The following is a 23,735-nucleotide window of genomic DNA, read 5'->3' on the forward strand; positions in this document are numbered from 1 at the left end:
CCAGAACATTGGAAACATGTCCGCGTCTTTGTAACACTGTTTTACTGCGTGTTCAGCATGAAACAATTTTATATCTAATGAAAAGGCTTAATAGATAGAACAGTTTTACACTCAATCTCGACATCAATACAGTTTGTGCGTCCAGCTTTTATTTTCAGAAGATTTTCAGCGCGAGAACTTTTGCACTTAAAGGCCATGTTCTCATATTTAGTACTAACTTCCATATTCCTGTCAACATGTTAACATGTAAAAGTATAGAGAGCAGTGGAAGCGAAGACTCACTTTAATGCATTGCATTTCAACTCGCGAGGTCTATCGGGTCAATTTGCGGCCACTGTGTGTGAATGTCAGAGTTTACATACAGGTCATCGCTGCGTCTCTACCCTTTGTGCTGATCGGAGTTCGCGGCCAGGAAAATAATCGTTACATAATAAAGACGCTATAGCGTGAACTGGGTGAACTGGAATTTTCTTTAGACCAGACAGACGTTAAATGAAGATATCCAGCGATATCATATGGTATGTCAATAATAGATTCTTAATGTCTTTTACAACAATACCATGATAAATATTATTTTAAATTAATTTAACAAGAATTATGCCATCATATTGACTAATAAATTAAGCATGAGCGCAATGATTCTCGATACTGTTAATAATCGAATCAAATAGACAAACCACTAAAACAGGTTTGTTCGAAGAACGCGCGTATACATATTTAAAATATGTACGGATACTTCGCGTGTGGCCGATTGACTCATATGTTTTAATTTCACTTCCATTCTTCTTTTGGTTTTCTGTTTTGTATCTATACGTTTATGACCACCAATATGTAATAATGTAAAATAAGCCGCGAAAACTCCGCGTATCATCCCGTACTGCGTTTGCTGCAGCTAAGAACTGCACAGAAAAAGACATTCGCTATCTTTGATCTCATTCATTGAAGTCTTTACCTTTCATTAACTGCAACCACAATCAACGCCGTATATCTTTTTTAAAGATATTTCTTGTTCTTTCTTGGGTTAAATTCGTCAAGAGAGGTACTATAAGAGAAACATAGGTTCAAATGATACTACACTATCTAATCAAAATTAACGACTCGCTTGAAATTTAAATTTTTTAATACAAATCAACTTCATGACTACATTACAAACGGTTGATACATCTACATGGTATGAATATATGAACGGAAATGAATGTTAATTGATAAATAGCAGGTCATGTTTAAGACACATATAAATCAATACATATGCCAAGTGCTAAACAAACCAGACACATTAAACAGATGAAACAATGGAAACGTTTGATGTACGCTCTAAGAATATATTTTTACAATCTGGATGACCATGGTTCATAAGTAATAGTATAGTTAATTTATAAACGCAACACACACTATTTAATAAAAAAGGTGGTAGGCTTATAACATTCATACATTACATAAATCAAATCAATAATGTATATTTGTCTAATTGTAATAATAAATACTGTAAACGTTGACCTAAGCTTCAAAAAAAAATCTATATTTTATTGCTCATTAGGTTGAACAAGTACCCTTATCACAAGTATGAGGTTATGATGTTTCTAACCGTACATCTGACTTGTTTACAGGTATAGTTGGCTTATTCTGGAAATCACCTACCGACGACACGGTTGTTTCTTCGGTGGTTCCTTCGAGATAAAAAAGTGGTCTTCTTAATACACTGATATATTTATATTTTTAAACATATACAGGGATAGTAGATTGTGGCTCTGAAAAGCATATACTAGTATCTTTCTTTATTAACTGTTGGGGTTCATCAACATTTTTTGAAAGAGTATTGTTTGTTCATTTGTTGAAGAACATGCCATTCACAAGTTTAACCAGTGATCGTCGACTCCTTTCATAGTGTATTAAACAAGTCCTGAGGATTCGAAAAAGAGGTTCGTTAACTGCTCGTAACAATGTTCCTCAACTCGTTTAAGGAAATCAGTTCACATACAATTATTTAGCGATGCTTACACAAAAAAACTGAGCAATAAGCCTGGGGTATTGGAGATGCCTACTTGACAAGCCAATAAACGAATTTGTATTCGACATTTATACCTAGAATTGTTTTATCGTACAGTATTCTTAAAATATTCGGTTCTGTTTAAAAAACAACAACAAACAGCAATATCCCCAAATAAAGAAAATAAAACACCAATAAATCAAAGAACGAACACCATAAATGACAATTGGCGTTATGTTTATAAACAACAATACGACGTTATTATGTGCATGACAACTATATCCAAGAATTTCTGAAATCATAAGGTTTATTGCTAGGTCGTTTATTTTGACAAAGCTCGTGACTGGGGGTAAATAGTTATATTTGCAACACAAACATGTAAATTTGCTTTGAGGAATTTAACAATTGACTGCATAGGTTAAAACCATATGAAAACATTCCTATTCGGAAAAAATGTCCCCTATGATGTTGTTAATCTCATGTACCCTATTTTATTACGAAAACGTAATCCTTGATTCCGGATTCTTTGTTTTTCCCCCCTTGAGTGTCATTCTCCAAAAATTCAAAGTCTGTGTAATTTGTTTCCCCACTTTCATGAATTTTCTCCTGTTTGGCGACGGTGTAATTTGTCTCCGCTTCAAAGTTGTCCTCACTTTTACCATAATCAAACAGTTTTTCGGCGCTAGCGTTAGTTGTTATTTCTTTAGTGACATTTATCAGTTCTGCGGACGCCTTGTACTTTGTCTCCGATGTGGCGGCATTGTCTAGTTCTTCGGCCACTGCAGAATATGTCTGAACTGAACTTTCGCTCTCACCTATTCGGCCCAATAAATGCGATGATGCTGGGATCATGTAGCTGGGTTCTCGCAAACCAGTGTGCTGATAATCATTTGTTATCTGTGGCTGAATTTAAAGAAAATAGAGAAATAATTAAACCCTTAAGACATCACTAGAAAAGAGAGCCTTTCGATCAAACGCCAGTCTACGGCAAGCTACAAATTTTATTTCAACACAAGGCAGTAAGAAAACAAAACAAAAACCCTAAAGCCTAAAATGATAACATTTTATTGCACTGCTTTGGACTGCCTTGGACCGGAAAATGGAAACCATTTGGGTTAAGATGTTTTCAAGGCATGCCGATTGCACACTTAGCAGTGAAAAGTCAAGAGGAACATTAAATATATCTGCGTCAACTAAAAGCATCAATTTAAATCGTACAACAAACCTGAAGAGATGTGTACATTGGTGTCGCCTCACGCTCTGTTTTGTCCAAAGGGACGACTGCATACGGAACGATAAAGTCGTCATGGACGTTGTCGGGCAATACATCATAATGATCGGTGTTGTCGTTATTATCGTCGTTTGGCAAGACATCATAATTACCGCTGTTGTCTTCATTATTGTCGTCGAGCAAGACATCATAATTACCACTGTTGCTGTCTATCAATTCTGCAAATAAAATATATCACAGTTGTCAATTAATGATTGTTAAGGGTTAAACATAACATAGGAGTTACCCAAATGTGTGTTTCAATAATAATGTAAATACAATTATGTGAACGGTTTATTCAGCGAACCAATTTCGTAAACGTCCATTTGCACAAAATAAGTTGAAGCATATATAATGTTATAAAGTACGTATGACTTACTGTGTACTTAATATGACTTGGTATTGGAATGATATCAATAACTCACCTAGTGGTATATCCGATGGTTTTAGTTCATTCCTAAACATCAAATAACGCCGTTATCAATATATATTGCAACTACAAAATAATATCGATAACGGAAATCTCAATACAAATTTTACCATTTTATATTCATACTTCAGTTATATTATATTTTTTAATCTCCAAAATTGTACATAAAGTAATGTGTTTGAAACGTATGTACTTACAGTTGAACGGCTTTTTGGGCCCTCTTCTCTGTATTTGAAATAAAAAATATCTTTACTAAGTTAGATTAATTTTATGTCCCCTAGTCTATACTGGGGGACATATGTTTTTTGCCCTGTTTGTTTGTTGGTTTGCGTCAGACTTTAACATTGGCCATTACTTTTGCAATATTGGAGATAGCAACTCGATATTTGGCATGCATGTGTATCTCATGGAGCCGCACATTTTGAGTGGTAAAAGGTCAAGGTCAATGTCATTCTTCAAGGTCAAATTTATGGGGAGGGGGGCATAGCTTTTCACTAATACATCTTGTTTCATATTAATTCTGAGTGTCCTTTTTAATAAAAATTCTGCTATCAAAATATTATAGAATCGCAATTGAAATTAGAAACAATACGAGAGCTGTCAGAGGACAGCGCGCTCGACTATTCGAGTGCTTGACAGTATAACGTAAGCCATCATGGGGAAATTGTTCATATCCAATAAGGTCATGGTAATATAGTCATATTCAAAGTGGAAGAGGACCATAATTGAAACATATTGATCACTAATGTTTTAAAGAAGTTGTACTTTATTGACGATTCTGAGTTCAGGTATATTTTCCACAATCTATTGTACTTTTGTAAAGACAAACTAATAAGATGATTTAATTTCAAGTTCGATAGCAATAGCTTGGGTGGGATGGTTGGACGGACCTTCAAAAATAAAATAAATTGTGTGTTGTTTTACCATGTTTCAAAGAAAAAAATCCTTTTGGGTGGGGGTGGGTAGGGGGGTTTAATGTGTGGGTGTGGTCATTTTTAGATGATCTTTCAAAATAAAAACAAATAGAAAACACATTTTTTTTTTTTTGGGGGGGGGGGGGGGGGGGGTTCTGGTGGGGGTGCGTGGGGGATGGTTTGGGTGGAGTCCATTGTGGTATGTCAGGTAAGTGTTGTTTTGTCAAAGTATCAATCAAATCTGATCATAAATAAAGAAGTTATGGCAATTTTAGCGAAATTTATAAATTTGACCTTGAAAGTCAAGGTCATTCAAAGGTCAAGGTCAAATTCAACTTGCCAGGTACAGTACCCTCATGATAGTAAGCAAGTTTTGAAGTTTGAAAGGAATAGCCTTGATACTTTAGAAGTAAAGTGGATCTTAACACAATATTCAACAAAATATTCAAAGTTACTAAGACAAAAAGGGCCATAATTCCATTAAAATGCAAACCAGAGTTACGCAACTTGCCCTGTACAGTCCCCTCACGATAGCTAGCGAGTTTTCCAAGTCTGAAAGCAAGAGCTATGATACTTTAAGAGTAAAATTGACCAAAACACAAAACTCAACAAATTTTTAATTATCTTAATATAAAAGGGGCCATAATTATGTCAAAATGCAAGTTACAAAACTATGTCTGCACAGTCCCCGTATGATAGTTAGTAAGTGTTGCAAGTATGAAAGCAATAGCTTTGATACTTTAGGAATAAAGTGAATCTAAAACACAAAACTTAACCAAATTTTCAATTTTCTAAGTATAAAAAGGTAACATAATGCTTACAAAATGCTTGAAACGGGTGTCTGCTCTTGTTTATAGATTGGGGTCATATTGGTAAAGAAGTATCCAAAATATAAAAGCAATATGACAAGGTACATAGAAAATATTTGAGTTGGTACGCAAACTTTAACACAGATTAATCAATAATATGCATATTCTAAGTGGAAAAAAGGCCATAATTCTTACAAAATGCTTGTTACAGTTTTCTGCTCCTGTTAATAGATTGGGGTCATGTTGGTAAAGAAGTATGCAAAATATGAAAGCAATATGTCAAGGGACATAGAAAATATTTGAGGTGGTATGCAAACTGTAAAATAGATTTATCAATTATATGCATATTCTTAGTGAAAAAAGAGCCATTATGCTTACAAAATGCTTGATACTGTTGTCTGCTCCTGTTTATAGATAGGATGAAAATATTCGCGCCCAATGGTGGATAGTTGTTTACATTTTTCTGATATAATTTTGAAGTTTTTGCAATGAAATAAACGTTGTTTGAAAAGTGTGATAGTGAATATTGTGATAAAGGGTGTTTTGTGATATATTTGGACTAGTCAGAGGTGAAACTTTTTGTTTTTGTGACTTTAATAAAGTTTTACACAAGTTTACCTGTTGCATAGTTGTTGCTATTTTTAGTAACAGATTAGTAACTCAGTCGATTTTTACGTGCATTGATAAAAAGGCTTAGTGTGAAAATCTATTTAACTGGCGATTCGTCACGCTTGACTGGTGCGCAAGCGTATTGTTGATACAGCGCTGTGTGGACTTTTTCGCACGATTGAAAGAGGCTTTGTGTGAGTTTGACAATTGACAAGTACATCTCCCGGAGAACAATGGGAATTTCGGTGCAGCAATGGCGTGCAAAAATCGGAACATTTAGCCAGCCTGTCAAATGTAAACAAACGTTTCAAAAATTAAAACCAATGGGTCTGTCTTTGGCAATTAAGGCTGTGATATTTTATTTGCTGTTAGCGCAGTGCGTGGAATCAAACCCAGGACCTCCCAAAACAGGTCGTAAAAGCGGTACAATACGCGGACGCAGCGACGCAACCGCGTCCTCGACATCCGGGCAGGAAGCAGAAGTCCCAGCGTCGTTGACACGGCCGCCACGCGCATGTTCATCAGGGCGGTCGACCAACCAGATTTCTATTACAGACATGTTACACTTCCGGGACCCAAGGGTGATCTCGGAAACGGATACAGGGGATACAGGGGATACCGACATGGACGACGTCGATCAACTAGATTGCCAAAACCTTGACTTTGGTAATATTCTTCTTGAAATACGTAAGGATGTAAAAAGAATACACACAAAATTTGATAGACAAGACAAGACAAAAAGTTTATTTCGTAAATAAAGGCCACCGGCCCAAAATACAGCATATATTAGTAACAACATATTTTATTTTTTGAGTTGTGATTACATCAAGTTTGAACATCAATTTTGTTCTACATCTTTCTTTTTCATTATTTCAGTTATAAAAAAAGTTATGCTTTTTAATTTACTTTCATCAGAAATTTGCATAAGATTGCAAAAATTTAGGAAATTTTGTTCACCATTGTACCATGCAAAGATAAACATTTGCCTTTCTTGGTTGAATCTGGGACATTTAAAAAATACATGAAACTCATCTTCAATACATACATTATTAAAATAGACGGAACAATATGTACATATTCGGTGTTCTCTTGAAATTCCTAAATGCCGACCAGTTTCAATTGCTAATTTATGGCTTGAACAACGGAATCTAGCAACTGACTTTCGAACATAAAATGGTATGTCGATAAACAAATATTTTTCTGGGTTTAGCATAGATTTGAATTGTTTGTAAGTATCACATCTTGATGAATTTCCTATAGTTTCAATCCAGTTCTGTGAATTACAATCAATCAATCTTTGTTTAAATGACATTAAGAATAATTCCACGTTTCCTATCTCTTGACTAATCCAAACATAACCAAATCCATATCGGTACAAAATATTTTTTACAGATGTCACCCAATTAGTTCTTCCGATTTCGTCATGTCGCTTTAACATAATATAACAATTTCTAGGATATCGATCATCCGTCATACTAATCAATTTACACCAATATTTAACGCATTTTACATGATGTTCTATCCAGACAGAGAGGTAATCTACCACATTATCCTAGTACAATGCTATCATTTACAGATTTATTTACACCAAGAAAATATTTACAATACTCGATTTGTACTTTTTCGAGAATGTCTGAGAATTCTATTCCATAAATCTCAGAGCCATATGTAAGTATAGGTTTTACCATTGAATCAAACAATTTAAAATATTCAGTGTATGAAAAATATTCAAAGTTACTTTGGTATGATTTAATAGCAAAAACAGATTTTCGGGCTTGGGCTGCAAGTTTTTCTTTCGCTTTTCTCCATGATAATTTAGGTGTAAAAAGAAGACCCATGTATTTATATACAGATGTGACATTTACGGGATTATTTTTAAAGACCCAATGTTCGTATGATCTTAGCGGACCTCCGTTTCTAAAAACAATGATTTCCGTCTTTTGTTGGTTAATTGTCATACCAGTATTTTCACAAAATTCCGATATAGAGTTTAATTGTGATTGTAGCTCGATCGCAGTATCAGCGCAGCTCGCAACGTCATCGGCAAAAAGAATGCAAATTATACCGGAAATGTCTTCGGTGATAAAAATACCCTATGAACTTTAGATTTTAGAAAGGTAGACAACTCGTTCATGTAAAAATTAAAAATTATTGTACTGGCTACGTCCCCTTGCCTAGTACCGATGTTACAATTGAAGTTTTGCGTGACATGTTTATCATTTATCCGTACACATCCGCGTAGATTTGAATACATGGATTTTAATACTTGATAAAGCTTCCCTCTAACACCATTTTTACACATAGTTGTAAATAGTTTATGAATAATCAAACTATCAAATGCTTTTTGAAAATCGACTTAAAGCACATAAAAACTACCACCAGGTTTGCACGTATATTTTTCAACCATGCTTTGAAGAGTAAATAAATTATCAATGGTTGAATATCCCTTGCGAAAACCGGCTTGTGATTCCGCTATTTTATTGTTTAAATCTGCCCATTTGCATAGTCTGTTGTATACGATATTGGAGAATATTTTATACATTACATTAATTAAAGATATACCTCTATAATAAGAGGGGTCATCTGTAGCGCCTGACTTATATACCGGCACAATTATACTATCCCGCCAAGTATTTGGAAAAAATCCTGTATTGAGAATCTTATTAAATAAATCGCGAAATAAAGGTGTTATCAGATGCATCGTACTTTTATAAAATTCCGCCCCAAGGCCATCGGTCCCTTGCGATTTTCCATCTTTGAGTTTTTAAATACTTTTTATTATTTCTTCGTTAGTGATTTCTGTGTTTAAAATTTGATCTTGATCCTCTTTAGTTTCGTTAACCTCTAGGTTAATATCATTTAGACTTGGTTGATTGTCTTTACAAAGAAGGCTTTTAAAATAATCGTACCATGCTAATGGAGCTATATTACAAGAAACTTTGTTGTTCGTCTTATTACTACCTTTTATTATTTTCCAGAACAACTCTGGTTTAGTACGCGATAAAACCAATTCGTTCCGTTTCGTCGTTTGATACGCTTGTTTTTTGGCAGAGCACATATTTAAACCCTCTACGGAGTGATATATAGTATTGAAAGTCCGATATATCATTGCTTAACCGGAATCTTCTTAATGCTGCGTACTTCGTTTGTTTAGCCGCGTTACATTCTCTATCCCACCACGGTTGATTTACTGAACTGGCCTTTTCATTAAGATAGTTTGTTTTATAATTAACCTTCATATCGGATGCAGCGTATTAGAATAAATTTAATATTTTATCGATCGCTTCGTCAATATCCGTGCACGCGATTGATTCCAATATTTGCGATTGTTGAATGTTAAGACTGTTTTCAAATACTCTCAGGAAATCTTGCTTGTGCGCGTCTTTCTATTTATACTTTTCTATTTTTGGATAGTATTCCATACCGTTATTTAAGTAATATTGATTGACGAAGTTAAAACGAATAATTTTCTTTTTGCCTAAAACTATTTTAGAGCTAATAGGCATATGATCAGACTCGTCCCTCATCTCAACGCAAAAATAAGTAATATGAGAAAATAGCTCAGTGGATACAACATGGTAATCAACAACACTAGCGCCATTATATGTAAGACATGTAAAGTTTCCTAAAAAATCATCGTTGCTACGCCCATTTAAAATATGTATACCTTGCGTACAACAAAGTTCAACGAGTGTTTTCCCAAAATTGTTATATCGTTCAGAGTCTTTATTATTACGTGTGCGATCAAACGGATCCGTGTTATAATCAACCTCTATGTTAAAAATGTTATCCACATTATCATCAGGTATATAATCTAATAATTTTTTTGTGCGTGCGTTTAAATCTCCTGCTAGGTATATACATGCATCAGCATAAAGTACTCTTAAAGAAGAAATATTGGAGTCAATAATAGTGATACCATTAATCTCATTCATTCTTTCATAAATTGGTGAACCTTCTGGTGATACATAGGCTATATATAATATGATATCTTTTAAAGAGCTATAAATAGAACTTTTGATATACAGAACAATACAATCCTGATAGTTATGACATATTTGTGAAATAAAGCCATCTTTTCACAGCTCGTTTTTTCTGAATTAAGTAAAACAATTTGATTTAATAGCTTTATATGAAACTTGGCAATCGCGTTTGTGTGAATATGGTGATGTTTTCAGTGATTATATTCCTTTTGAAAATATAAGATCCCAGAGAAAAAGCAGTATTCGTAATTCAGGCTGTGTTTTAGAGTTAATAAGATAATCTTTTTGTCGATACGGCATGATAACAAGAATATATGATCCGTTTACGGATTGTATTGTATTATATGTAAAAAAGGAATTGCTTTCTTTACCAAAAGATCTGATTATGTATTTTACATATGTATCTCCAGAAGGGTCTGTTATATATGACGCGGAAGAAACCGATGGCATATGTCTATTAAATGACAAATTAACTATTATAAAGTCAGATTTCCCAGATACCTCGTTTGTCATAGCCGGGGACTTGAACGCTCGTGTGAAAGATATACTTGACTACATCCCCCAAGACGATGTTGATTTTATTTATAGCACAGAAACCGACTACCCAGGTGATAATTTTTGCCTTCAGCGTAATTCAAAAGACTTAACGATAAATAAGTTTGGTTTCTCTCTAATCGAAGTATGTTGAATGCATGATATACATATGCTAAATGGTCGACTGTTCGATGATAAAGACGGCAATTTTACATGTGTAGCAAATGATGGCCATAGTACTGTTGATTATGTCTTAGCGTCAACTGATATTTTTTATATTATTTCCTCATTTGGTGTTGATTGTATTGATTTCTCAGATCATTTTCCATTGTACTGTACTTTGTATTGTAATGACAATGTTAATCATATGCATACTGTAGAGAATGATATGTCTGATACACATGCATGCATAAAACATAAATGGCGGGAAGAGGGTAAAGAAGAATTTGTGAATAATTTTGAGAGATTATATGAAGCTTTCAGCAATACAGTCACCACAACGGATATCCTCGAAAAACTGAATGACTTTATCACTGTATTCAAAACTGCGGGCTCAAAAATGCGTGTAAGTGGAAATATGTGTACAGCAAGGCAATCTGCGGGTAATCAGCCGGTTTGGTGGTGCCGCGAATGTGAGGTGGCAAAGCAAAATAAATATAAACTATTACGTCGGTTTCGAATTACAGACACTCGAGAAGATTTTCATGGTTATATTCATGCCAGAAACGAGTTCAAAAACTTATGTAGAAAGAAAAAAGAAGGTTTAGTAGTAGAAGAGACGACCTGGTAAAGGCCCGTACTAGCCCAAAGGAATTTTGGAGGCAAATAAAATATTCGAATTGTGATCATATTACAAAAAAAGGTATCGACAGTATTTCTGCAAGTTCATGGGTGGACTTCTTCGAAAACCTTTACTTGGCAGACAAAACATCCACTTCCGTCAACCAGAACGAGTTTGCAGAACTGGCCACCCACATAAACGCAGACGTACTGGACCGTAAGATATCTGCCGACGAAATTAAAGTGAGCATTCGTTCTTTGAAAGGTAACTGTAGCCCAGGAGTAGATGGATTATGCATTGAGATGTTCAAACATACCTACCAAATCAGTGTGTCTTATTTGAAAGACTTATTTAATGCTATTTACGACGAAGGTAGTTTTCCCGCGGAATGGAGCGAAAGTATAATAGTACCGTTGCACAAAAAGGGCAGTAGAGACGAGCCTAATAATTATAGGGCCATATCGCTTATAAGTAGTATAAGTAAAATATTTACAAATATATTAAATAAAAGGCTGACTAGTTGGTGCGAAGAAAATGATGTTATTATTGAATCTCAAGCTGGTTTTCGTAGAAATTGTTCTACGTTGGACAATATATTTAACCTGCAGGCTGTAATTCAAAAATACTTGTGTAAGAAAAGGGGGAGAATGTACGTGTTTTTTTTATTGACTTCTTTAAAGTATTTGATTCGTGTGTTCATGTCAATTTATGGCGTTGTTTGATCAGGAAAGTTATCAAAGATGACAGCAAGTTTTTGAATATATTTAAATCTTTGTATAGCAACTTAAGGTCGTGTGTTAAAGTAAAAGATGGCTTAACAAGATTCTTTAATTGCTCGATCGGAACAAAACAGGGCTGTGTCAGCTCGCCTTTGATTTTTTCACTGTTTATCAATGATCTAGCAGACTATTTGAAGCTGAAATGCGAAAATGGAGTCTTTATTAACAATAATACTGATGACATATATGCCTTCCTTTTCGCTGACGATATAGCCAACACGGCCGATACAAAACACAACCTACAAAGACAAATAAACTGTATTGAACAATTCTGCTCCCTAACCGGGATGAAAATAAAGGTTGAAAAGTATAAAAATATGGTGTTTCGCAACGGAGGCGCGCTAAGATCCTATGAAAAGTGGTTTTATAACGGTGAACAAATTGAAGTTGCGCAGAATAATAAATACCTGGGAGCCTTTTTAATGCCAATCCTGTCATGGACCAAAACCCAGGAAATATTAAGTCTACAAGCTTCGAAGGCGGTGGATAACATATACAGATTTCAAAAACGATTTGGATACTTTCAACCTAAGGATGCTTTTAAACTATTCGATGCAATGGTGACCCCAATTTTATGCTACTCCTCCGAGATATGGGGATTTCGATACAATGAAACTATTGAGCGTGTACACTCCCGGTTTTGCAAATACGTAGCGTGTTTAAATCGAAATGTACCAAACTTTCTCGCTCTGAGTGAATGTGGACGGCACCCATTAAATGTTACTTATATGTCGCGTTGTGTGAAGTATTGGACAAAGCTGACTCGAATGGGGGACCAAAGGTATCCGAAAAACTGTTACCTGATGCTATGTAAATTAGACACCGACGGCAAGACAACGTGGGCCACCGGAGTAAAACAACTTATGTTTGAAAATGGCTTCGGGTTTGCTTGGATAGCCGGTGAATTTGGAAATGTCAGTGCTTTTATGAAACTCTATAAAAGAAGACTTAAAAATTGCGCGCTTCAAAGGATGCAGGATTTTATTAAAACATCTCCAAAAGCACTACAGTATAAATACTTCAAAACTCTCCTGAATACAGAGAGATACCTAAACATGGATTTACCGTATATTTTAAAAAGGACGTTATCAAATGTTCGTTGTTCAAGCCACGAACTACAAATTGAAAAGGGCCGACATATGAATATAGATAGAGAATATAGATATTGTTACTTTTGTTTAAAACGCAATGTTCATGTAATCGAAGACGAATTCCATTTCGTTTTAGTGTGCCTATTATATGATGATTTAAGACATAAATATTTAATGGACATTATTGGAAACCAGTATATAACTTTAAATCTGTTTAATACAATGATGTCGGAATATAACAGAAAGAGTGTAATTGCTATGGCAAAATATATGCACGATGCGTTTACTACTCGGAAGACGTTTTTGCTTGATACTCAATTGAATATAAAAGTGTTTCTTGACGCGATAATTACTTTTATTATGAAACATATAACTCGAATTACGTACTTGTCAAAGGTATGATATGATATGTTATATATATGACATGCTTATGTCTTTGTTTTACATGTTCTGCTCGTTTATAATATAATTATTAATTAACATATCTCTGTCACCACCATTGGATGATTATTAAACAATTGTATTTTGGGCCGGAGGCCTTGCATTACAATAAACCATATGTTATGTTATGTTATGTTATGTTATTGGGGTCATGTTGGTTAAGAAGTATGCAAAATATGAAAGCAATACGTCAAGGGACATAGAAAATATTTGAGATGGTACGCACACTTTAACATAGATTTATCAATAATATGCATATTCTTAGTGACAAAAGGGCCAACACTCTTACAAAATGCTTGATACAGTTGTCTGCTCTTGTTTATAGGTTGGGGTCATGTTGGTAGAGTATGCAAAATATAAAAGCAATATGTCAAGGGACATAGAAAATATTTGAGGTGGAACGCACACTTTAACATTCCAACGCTCACGGTAACGCCGACGCCGGGGTGAGTAGAATAGCTCCACTATATTTATTTCATATATAATAGTCGAGCTTAAAATGACGTATGAAGTTAATATAATGTTAATTTATTATCGCAATAGTTAAAATATACAAGAGCAACATAATTAAGAATTTTAAATGCATGATTCAATTAAATAAAAACAAGTTCAACCCCTTATTGTTGACAAAATATCAGAACATAGCATACAGTACATTTATTTATGTTCTTACTTTTCTTCCTTCGCATACACAGACAACCAGCGATGGTGAAGCCAACTATTAGCAGACATAATCCCGACGTCGTTGCAATCCATATAATTGTCGACGATTGCTCTTTATCTTCATCGGCTATGGAATTCATGATAAAACATAATTGATGTGTCAATAATCAAAAACTTTCTTAACCATGTGAGTTCATATCATAAAATCGATTTAAATATAGATAGAAGTAGTAGTATTATCAATAGTTAAAGTAGTAGTACTTTGATATAACAAAAGTAGTTGTATAACAGGTTGCCGTGGCGTATTTGATATGTTGTCCGCGTAGCGACCGAGAGATCTAGGGTTCGATCCTTACTGTGGGAGCGTTCTTTAGATCTCTTTCAAAACACAAAGTACTGGTTTGAGTCCCAGGAAACGGACTCGAGAGCGTTGCACATATCAAACATATATGTTTAAACTAACGAACAATATTAGACATTTTTGTTGCTGTTTTTCTTGATGCTGTTTGAGTAGTTATTAAAGTAGAACGTATTGTCGCTATTGTTTCTGCTGTTGCTGTCATAGATCCATAGTGACTTATCTCAACAATTTTAATAACGTAAATACAGCATACAATATTTGTTTTTATTGAGAGAAAAGGGTTTCAGGCTTTTATTTTAAAAATAAAAATCGTGCAACAAAACGTAAAGATCTCAACGTTTAACATTTTTATTTATTAATCGAGTAATAAAGCCCATGATTTTCGTGAGGATGATGCGATGACATGATGCATAACTTTGCCTGCTTTTAATCAGGACAAACTATTTACCTGACATTCTGGAGTAATGATAATGGTTAAATAGAATTTGTTAACATTGCATTAACACAATTTGGAAATGCGTTTCGGATTTCAAAAACGGAATAACACATTTTTGGAAATACTTTCATTGAATAACAACATGTTTGAAAAAGCTTAAACATATGGATGCAACACTTGATGCAACAACAAAAAGTTTTGTAAATACGTGTTTAAGACGGCGAAACTATGCTTAGGCATATATAATTACATAAATGACCCTTAAGTTATATCTTAATGGTGCTGCTTGGATCTCGCGAATCGTGATGTAACTGATCTGTGCTGGGCTTGCGCCGATGTCGCATCTTGAGCCATTTGCATAAATATCGAAACGTAGGATGGGCACTTGATTTGCGTGTCGACTGTGATACCAATAAACATGTACGATGTTTACCGGTTTAAGTGTGCACTCAATTTATACATTTGATCGAAATCACATACTGATGTAATACTTTACTGGGCATATATAATTCTCATCGACTTATAATAATACAAACATATCTTCACTATTAAACTATGAGCGCTCCGAATGCAAATCTAAACGATACAAAAACATCGTTTTTTAACAATTCCCTTGCCTCGTAAGGTTACGCACTTCTGACATAATTCAGTTAAACATATATTTAAACGGTGTAAAGACACTTATAATAAAATAAACTTATATATTTACATATTTGAAAAAATTTAAATATTATTATGTTACATAATATATTCAAATTATAAGTGGCCATCTTTGGATTACGGCAGACTTCTTTTATCTTAAAGTACTTATGCTTTGGATTTTTTGACGATGAACTATAATCTTTTGCTTGATTATAAAACCTCAATAAACCAAATAGCAGAAGTGTTTTGAGACAAACAGACTCGAAGATGTTTAACCATTTAATATATGTTGGTATATCAGACTTCTGGTAGATAAATATATTCGATATGTACTTGGATTATTTGGTAAAAGGTTAAATTTTGGAAGCATACCATATCTGTTTATTACTTACATCAAGTCGATTACACAACTGTGTCAGGAAATATTACAACCAGTATCAGACATATGTTATTATTTTAATAACTATTTTGAAAGTGGATAATGCTCGGGAATTCAGATTGCAGATGATACTTGCTGAAAAAATAATGTCGTTTTTACTCAAAGTCAATCATCACTTTGGTCGATGAAAGGCATAGCACAATAAACTGTCACTAAATATTACGCAGAATACAAACATTCCAAACTGCGAGACGCCTAAGATTACCGGAAACGACTATATTAAATCAGTAGCATATAGTAACGTTATAGCGGTGCAGTTGTTCCATCAATATACGCATTGAATATTGCGACATTTATCATCAAAATGGTAGCAGATGGTATAGTCGAGGCAAAGACATATATGGAGCAGTTAGCCCTAAATGTGGATTGTTGGCATGCTGTAACCATTTAACACATATTTTCATGAATACGTGAACGCTTAATTTGCATATTTATATAGAATCTTATTAGACGAATGCTTCGAAATATTATGTAACCTACAATACAACATACTTTTTAAACAGTTTCCAGGTTTGCGTAATTTTAAAATAGTTGTTTAAATCACATTAAATTTATTAAGCAGCCGTTTTTGTGCAAGTGTACGGTCTGTACTGTGCAATTATCTTATAACAATTAAAACTGTGCATGAAATCTCTATTTATCCGATTTATTACTTAATCCAAATCAATCCCGAAAGCACTGTACACAATATGTCTTTGCACATTTACGAATCTAAAGAGGTAAGTCTGTAGTTAGTTTTCTATATTGTTATATGCTGACGCTACCTTATGCTATGTACATGTATGAGATGTATGTTTTATGTTCGTTGCTCTGTTTTATAATTGTATAGCAATTTACGACTTAATTTCATGTATTTCTTGTGATAATAAAATAGAATTAAACAATTACCCGTTTCACGCATGTCCAAAATCGTTGTTCTTATAATATTGTATTAATAAAGCACGCGGGTCTTCGTAAGTGTGGTCTTTCCTGTGATATTAGGTCTAAGAAATTTACGTCGTTTACCTGAAGCCCATTACTGTGAAACAAATAATTTTCGCCAGCACGATATTTTGTCATTTGTAAAAAATGACTCTTTTGTCAGCACTGAAATTCGCCTATTTCTGACTTTGAAAACATATTTAAAAATAATCAAGAGATGTGTTTGTCAGAAACGCAATGCCCCCTTTTGCACCACTTTGATTTTTTTTAAATCTTTTGGCAGGTACAGATAATTATCTCCCTTTAAAGCTTATTACTTCCCTTGGATTTTTTTTTTTACATTTGACCTTAAATGATGACCTTGACCTTTCACTAAACAAAATGTGCAGCTCCATGTGATACACATGCATGCCAAATATCAAGTTGCTATCTTCAATATCGCAAAAGTTACGGCCAATGTTAACGTTTTCGGACTGTCGCACAGACTGACAGACGGACTGACGGACAGGTCAACTGCTATATGCCACCCTACCGGGGCATAAAAATGCGTCAGTCAATGACCGATTTGTTTGTACTAAATGTCCGAAATGTATTACGGTTGCGATAAATTGTGGTGGGGAAAGAGGGGGGACACTTGGGAGTCACTTGCAGGAGGTGGGGCCTGTTTGTCACATGCCAATATACTAGTCTTTTGTTATCAGAAATGGGTCCCCATTATTGTATGTCTTTGACAAGTGCATTATTATGGTCAAAGGGAGTAATTATACCTATTTTCAAAAAAGGAAACTCATTTGACCCTAACAATTATCGAGGCATAATGTTAGTGAGCTGTTTCGTCAAATTGTTTACAGTCGTACTTAACGTACGGCTTAAAAAGTGGGCTATTGTAAACGATACGCTCACAGACGCTCAGTTCGGATTCAACACTAACTAAAGCACGGTGGATGCTATTTTTCTACTGAAGGATTTTATAGATAAACAACTTAGTAGTAAAAAGAAACTATACTGTTGCTATATTGACCTTATGAACTGTTATGATTCAATATATCGAAACGGACTATGGAACAAGCTTATTAAGAGCGGAATTAACGGTATATTGTTAAAAATTATTCGGTCTATGTATGATAAATTAAAATTATGTTTAAGACATATGGGGACGTTGTCGAATTTCTTTAATTGCAAAGTTGGATTATTGCAAGGGGAGACAATCTCACCTATTCTATTTTCTCTTTTCGCTAACGACATCGAACTCTTTTTGAGTAAAAGCAATGAAAACATGATCACCTTAGACCATCTATCTATTTATTTGTTATTGTTTGCAGATGATGCTGTAATTTTTTTCCGAAACACGAAAAGGATTGCAAAAATCTTTAGATAATCTGTACGAATATTGTGAACGATGTAGTTGAAAGTCAATGGAGAAAAAACAAAAGTAGTCATACTTAAAATGGGAGGAAATAATTCACAGAACAAGCCAAGTTTTCATAACAATGAGCAAATAGCAATAGTTCAATCGTTTAACTTTCTAGGAATTGTACTATCAACTGGTGGGTCATTTATACAAACTACGCAAACTTTATGCGATAAAGGCTTAAAGACTATGGGGTCGCTTTGTCAATCACCAAAGACATGCATGTTCCTATTAAAATAATGTTAAATTTGTTCGATTCTTATGGTACTTCAATAATGTGTTATGCGTGTGAGGTTTGAGGGTTTGTAAATGCTGATGATATTGAAAGAGTTCATAGAAGATTTTTGAAACGAATACTTGGTGTCAAAATGAGTACCCCTTATTCAGCTGTGTACGGAGGACTAGGGCGATACCCATTATATAAAAATCGCTATGTATATTTAAAATATTTTTAAAAATTGTATACTGTTAAACAAACTAATTGTATATAATAGAGTACAATAATTATGTTATATGAGAAATGGTGCTGAAAATATACATAATGCGATGTAACAATTGTATTACCAAAGTACGGGACTTGCTTTAAAACACTGGTTTTGTAGATGTTTGGATGTATCCAAATCAGTAAATGCAAATGTATTTATTCCTATATTTAAAAAAGACTCATTGATATGTACATAGGTTTGTGGCTTAATGATTTGAATGTTAAAAGTTCATTAACTTTATACAAAGAATTGAAACATCGATTTAAACTATCTGATTATCTTAACATAATCCAAAACTTTAATTTAAGAAAAATACATATCAAAATTAAGACTTTCGTCCCCCATGTTAAACATGAATCTGGGAGACATATAAATATTCCTAAAAACAAACGCAAATGTAATATATGTTACTCAAGTGATATTGAAGACGAATGTCATTTTGTAATTGTATGTCCTTTTTATACAGATATAAGAAAGATGTATATTGACAAATTCTATTATAACCGACCTAGTATGCATACATTTATTCCTTTGTTAACCAATACTAAAACCAAAGTCCTAAAAAAACTCGCGATATATTGTAAAAATGCTTTTAAAATGAGCACTGATAATTTGAATGCAAACATTGAGTAATATGATGGCCTAAGTGCATTTTTAACACCTTTTATGTACTATTGTGGTCACTTTCGCATTACTATGCATGTGCTTATTGCTTATATATTGTCAATTTTTTATATGAAACGATGAACTGGAAATGGTCAAGTTATATGAATAAACTTTACGTTCTTTTCTGTTCTAGTATTATGATTAACGGATTAATGGGACCGAATAAACGTTAACGAGTGTTTGAAACTGTGAAGCCAATTGCCAATTGGTCCTATTAAATTACTATCATGGCCAATTTGCTAACAATCTTACCTTTACCGGCACCAATTGGAGAAGGTGCGAACATTATTGGTTATAAGTAGTGTTAGCAAACTACTTATCGCAGTTTCAATAGTTTTGATCGTAAATATTTGATCATTTTATGAACAGTAATTTGTCTGAAATGTCTTTTCAATAATGTCAATGAATTTAGCAAATTTAAATAAATACACTGTAACTCCAATATAACGCGGATGACGGGGTCTAAGTCTCGATAAATGTGTTTAAGAATTTCATAAACACAAACATACGCCATTTTTCGGAAGTATAAAATGAACAATGCATTATGGAACAATTTAATTGTAACAACCAATGGACGAGTGACTTTCAATTACATTGAATGAAATGCAATAGGATACAAAGCTTTACTGCGTCATACTCAGTCATGCAAAAAACGTGCTTCCCGGGGATTTCCTGAAAATCGCGCGAAAATGAAAGTGAATTTATGATAACAATTACCCTACGTTTGGATGGAACTAATCGTCATTATTGCTTATTTGTCATTACATGTTACGTTTTCAATTGCATTTTAGCAGACAATATTCATACAAACAATCTGAAAGGCAGACAAACCGATATACAGACATAAAGCCACACAAACATATTCATAGACAGACAGACATACAGACAGATATGATGGACTGGCGGAAGGACACACAGACAAAGAGACAGACAGACAGACAGAAAAACACACCCGGACAGACAAACAGACAGACAGACATTCAGACAGACATACACACATGCATACAGACAGACAGACATACAGACAGACACACACATTATTGACAGGCACACCTACAGAAAGACAAACACACATAAAAATAGACAGACACACAAACACTCAGACAAACCGACAAAAACAGACAAAGAGACACACGTACAGACAAAGAGACATACAGACGGACAGACAGGCGTACATTCCTATAAATGTCTGGTTATTGCTCCTCCTTAGTATTTAGGGTTTTGAGTTATAAGACTTCTGAAAATGGTGTGTCAGCTACCATGAGTATATTTATTTGATAATATCAAATTTATGTAAAGCATAAAAGCTTACGTATGCTACACATGGTCCAAGAAGTAGCCCCTGTTGTTTCAGTCGTATTCCCGTTACCACATGGCTTGCACATGGCAAACTTGTTGTTGCCTGCGTTGTCTTTGTAGAAGCTTCTATCACACGGTGTGCACTTTCCTGACACTTTCTGTTCCATTCCCGTGGGACAGAAGACTGCAACATGAACACAAATAATTCTCTACTTTACCTGTATTGGACATTTTGTAAGTGCTTATTTTGAACACCGTTTTAAAACATAGCTACATTTCACAAACATGTGATGGCAAGGATTTCATTTCATATGCATTTATACTGAAAATTCCTTTTTTAAACTAAGTAGAGATCCTACAATTTATTCCAATAAAAAAACAATTGAATGTAAATCTTCTTTATGAATGTAATAACTCTTTTGATGTAAACAAAATACAATTTAACAGTGTCATGAACTTATATAATTGCAATAATACCTTAATATATTCATATTAATCCAACACAATTCGAATTGCTATTTTTTATTTGTATTTATCATACAAGGCATAAGTTTGTCTTTTGATTTAGAAACATGAAAGAAACACTACAACATTCTTAACAATTAATACTTCAAGAGTAAAAGTTACATGTGTTGTTGAACACAAGATGTTGTTTTAATTTCAACAGAGAAATACGCTTTTTTCGATTGAAAATGGTAACAGTTATATTCCTTTATAAGTGTCTTACTTTAAAATCACATAAATTGTATGCTAAAATTAATTCTTAAATTTTGTTTTTGACAGGTGACAAGCCAATTATTCTTAAGAATAAAACATGTTTCCACAATACAAAAATAAAATATATACAATTTGTTGGTCCTTTATTTAAGGCAAGTGACCAATTGCCAAAAAAGTACGAAAAAGCACACAAACAGACTGCACACATAGAAGAATAAAGCTTGGGTCACCGCCTTGGACCGGTCAAAGCATTGGGGGTTAAAACCGGTTTTAGAGCGCTCAACCTCACACTTGGCCCAGCAATATTCATGATACATATGAGTGTAAATAAAATTTAATCTTATAGCATTGCAACTCAAATTAAACAATAATACAAGGGATTTAAAACGTATTCAATTTAATAACCATTTAATTACTCAATGATAGGAGGGAGACCAGAGCAACAGAGTTACAGCTTTTGGAGGAACGATGAAATGACGAACAAGTGTCAACTGCATCCCTTCTATTAACAAAACGATTTAGGAATATATAGCATTATATAGTCAAACTTTTAGATCATCATCGTGCAAATACAGGAAGAAGCGGCAATAGTGGGTGTAAACGATCCAAATTACATAGCCTGGTTGTTTATGTGACTGCAAAAAGAGAACATATTTATAAAGTTTAACTATATAAACCCGATGACCTATGCATTTAGCCGAAACAGTGAAAGAGGAACAGATGATATAATTTGAAGCGATGACACGAAAGTAACACAATCCAATATAATTAAAGGGGCAGTACTGTAAAATAAACAAAAATATTAAAGGGGCAATACTGTTAAATCGAATTACCAAAAATAAACCAGCTGTGTTTATATATGTTAGAATCCAAGATATTAAATGAATGGTCATCCCATGAATAATTCCAAATTTCAAGAGAAGAAAGAAATTGTGAATCGAAAACCAATAAGCATGTGTTTTTAAGTACGTCAGCATAATATCTTTTTGATAAAAATGAGTAAATTTAATTCAAAAGTTTAATATAAAAAATTGCTTTAAATATGCGAACACGCCTCAAAACATCTCCATAAAATAATCGGTGGCAAATTCCATTAAGTAAATGCCATTTTAAAGAAACATTTTGTTTTGATATTAAATTACAATGCTTTGAGTGAAATTTAGAGAATTTACGTCGTAAGTTATGATATAAAAAAACATTGTTTTAGCGATTTCTTCGTTAATATACGATTACAATCATTATAATCTTTAACAAATGAACATGCTCTGCGTAACGTACCAACTGTGAAATGTAATTTCCATAGGATGGACCTTTAGGACAGACAGACAGACAGTTTATTCCGACTTATACACAAGTACATCGTCTTCATACTTAAGTATATACATTTTTTCTGTCACGTAACTAGGTATAACAACACAATATTAAATAACATAAAATACACATTGACGAGTACAAATACTTATAAACTATCAAGGCGGTAATAAATTGTATTAAACAGTATTATTTAAAATCGTATTTCTAATAACAAAAGCTTCTTTGATATATTTACATACATTGAAAATAACTGATTTATCACAGGAAATTAATAACTTTTGGAATTTATATACTGATGGGTTAATATAAAATATACGGTTTAAATATTTTTTTCTTAAATCCGTGTAACAACGGCATATACATATAAAATGGTATTCATCCTCTAAATCCAAGTCATTACAACATAAACAATAACGCTCATTTCGTGGTATGTTATTTTGGGCGTATCTGCCCGTTTGGATTCTCAACGAATGCGCAGAGACTCTTAATCTTACAAAAAATAATCGTAAACGTCTGGGAACTAAGTCTAAATATGCTTCATAATCCAAACAGCTTTTAATAACTTTGAACATCACTAAAACAGAACTATTATTCAATTTACCGTACCACTCTTGTTTAAAATTATCAACAAGTCTACATTTGAATTCGCTGATAAAACTATTAACTTGTACAACGTTTGGATTTTCAAAAACATAACTAAATCCATAATTATTTAACAAATTCTTTACATTTGAGACCCAGTTTGTACAACCT

The 23,735-nt window shown here is 33.7% G+C and overlaps 1 protein-coding gene across 1 annotated transcript; it reads right to left on the bottom strand.

Moving 5' to 3' along the window:
* Window positions 1–1,163: 1,163 nt before the first annotated feature.
* LOC127848260 (uncharacterized) lies at window positions 1,164–21,129 on the bottom strand. Its single transcript, XM_052380617.1, has 6 exons — window positions 20,965–21,129; window positions 14,302–14,418; window positions 3,885–3,912; window positions 3,683–3,714; window positions 3,213–3,436; window positions 1,164–2,890 (listed from the first exon to the last, which is right to left on the bottom strand). The coding sequence occupies exons 1-6, from the start codon at window positions 21,116–21,118 to the stop codon at window positions 2,474–2,476; spliced, it is 972 nt and encodes a 323-aa protein (XP_052236577.1). The 5' UTR covers window positions 21,119–21,129; the 3' UTR covers window positions 1,164–2,473.
* Window positions 21,130–23,735: the final 2,606 nt, after the last annotated feature.

Source organism: Dreissena polymorpha, chromosome 10 (assembly GCF_020536995.1).
Source record: "Dreissena polymorpha isolate Duluth1 chromosome 10, UMN_Dpol_1.0, whole genome shotgun sequence".
In the NCBI taxonomy this organism is placed as follows: domain Eukaryota; kingdom Metazoa; phylum Mollusca; class Bivalvia; order Myida; family Dreissenidae; genus Dreissena; species Dreissena polymorpha.

Bases quoted from the DNA above. Each gene is read 5' to 3' on its own strand.
- LOC127848260 (XM_052380617.1), bottom strand. From the start codon at position 21,118: ATGGAACAGAAAGTGTCAGGAAAGTGCACACCGTGTGATAGAAGCTTC. The intron at 3,913-14,301 runs GTAAGAACATAA...TTTCAAATACAG, and splicing joins GTGTATGCGAAGGAAGAAAA to AGAAGAGGGCCCAAAAAGCC. The intron at 3,437-3,682 runs GTGAGTTATTGA...TTTTATTTGCAG, and splicing joins ACCATCGGATATACCACTAG to AATTGATAGACAGCAACAGT.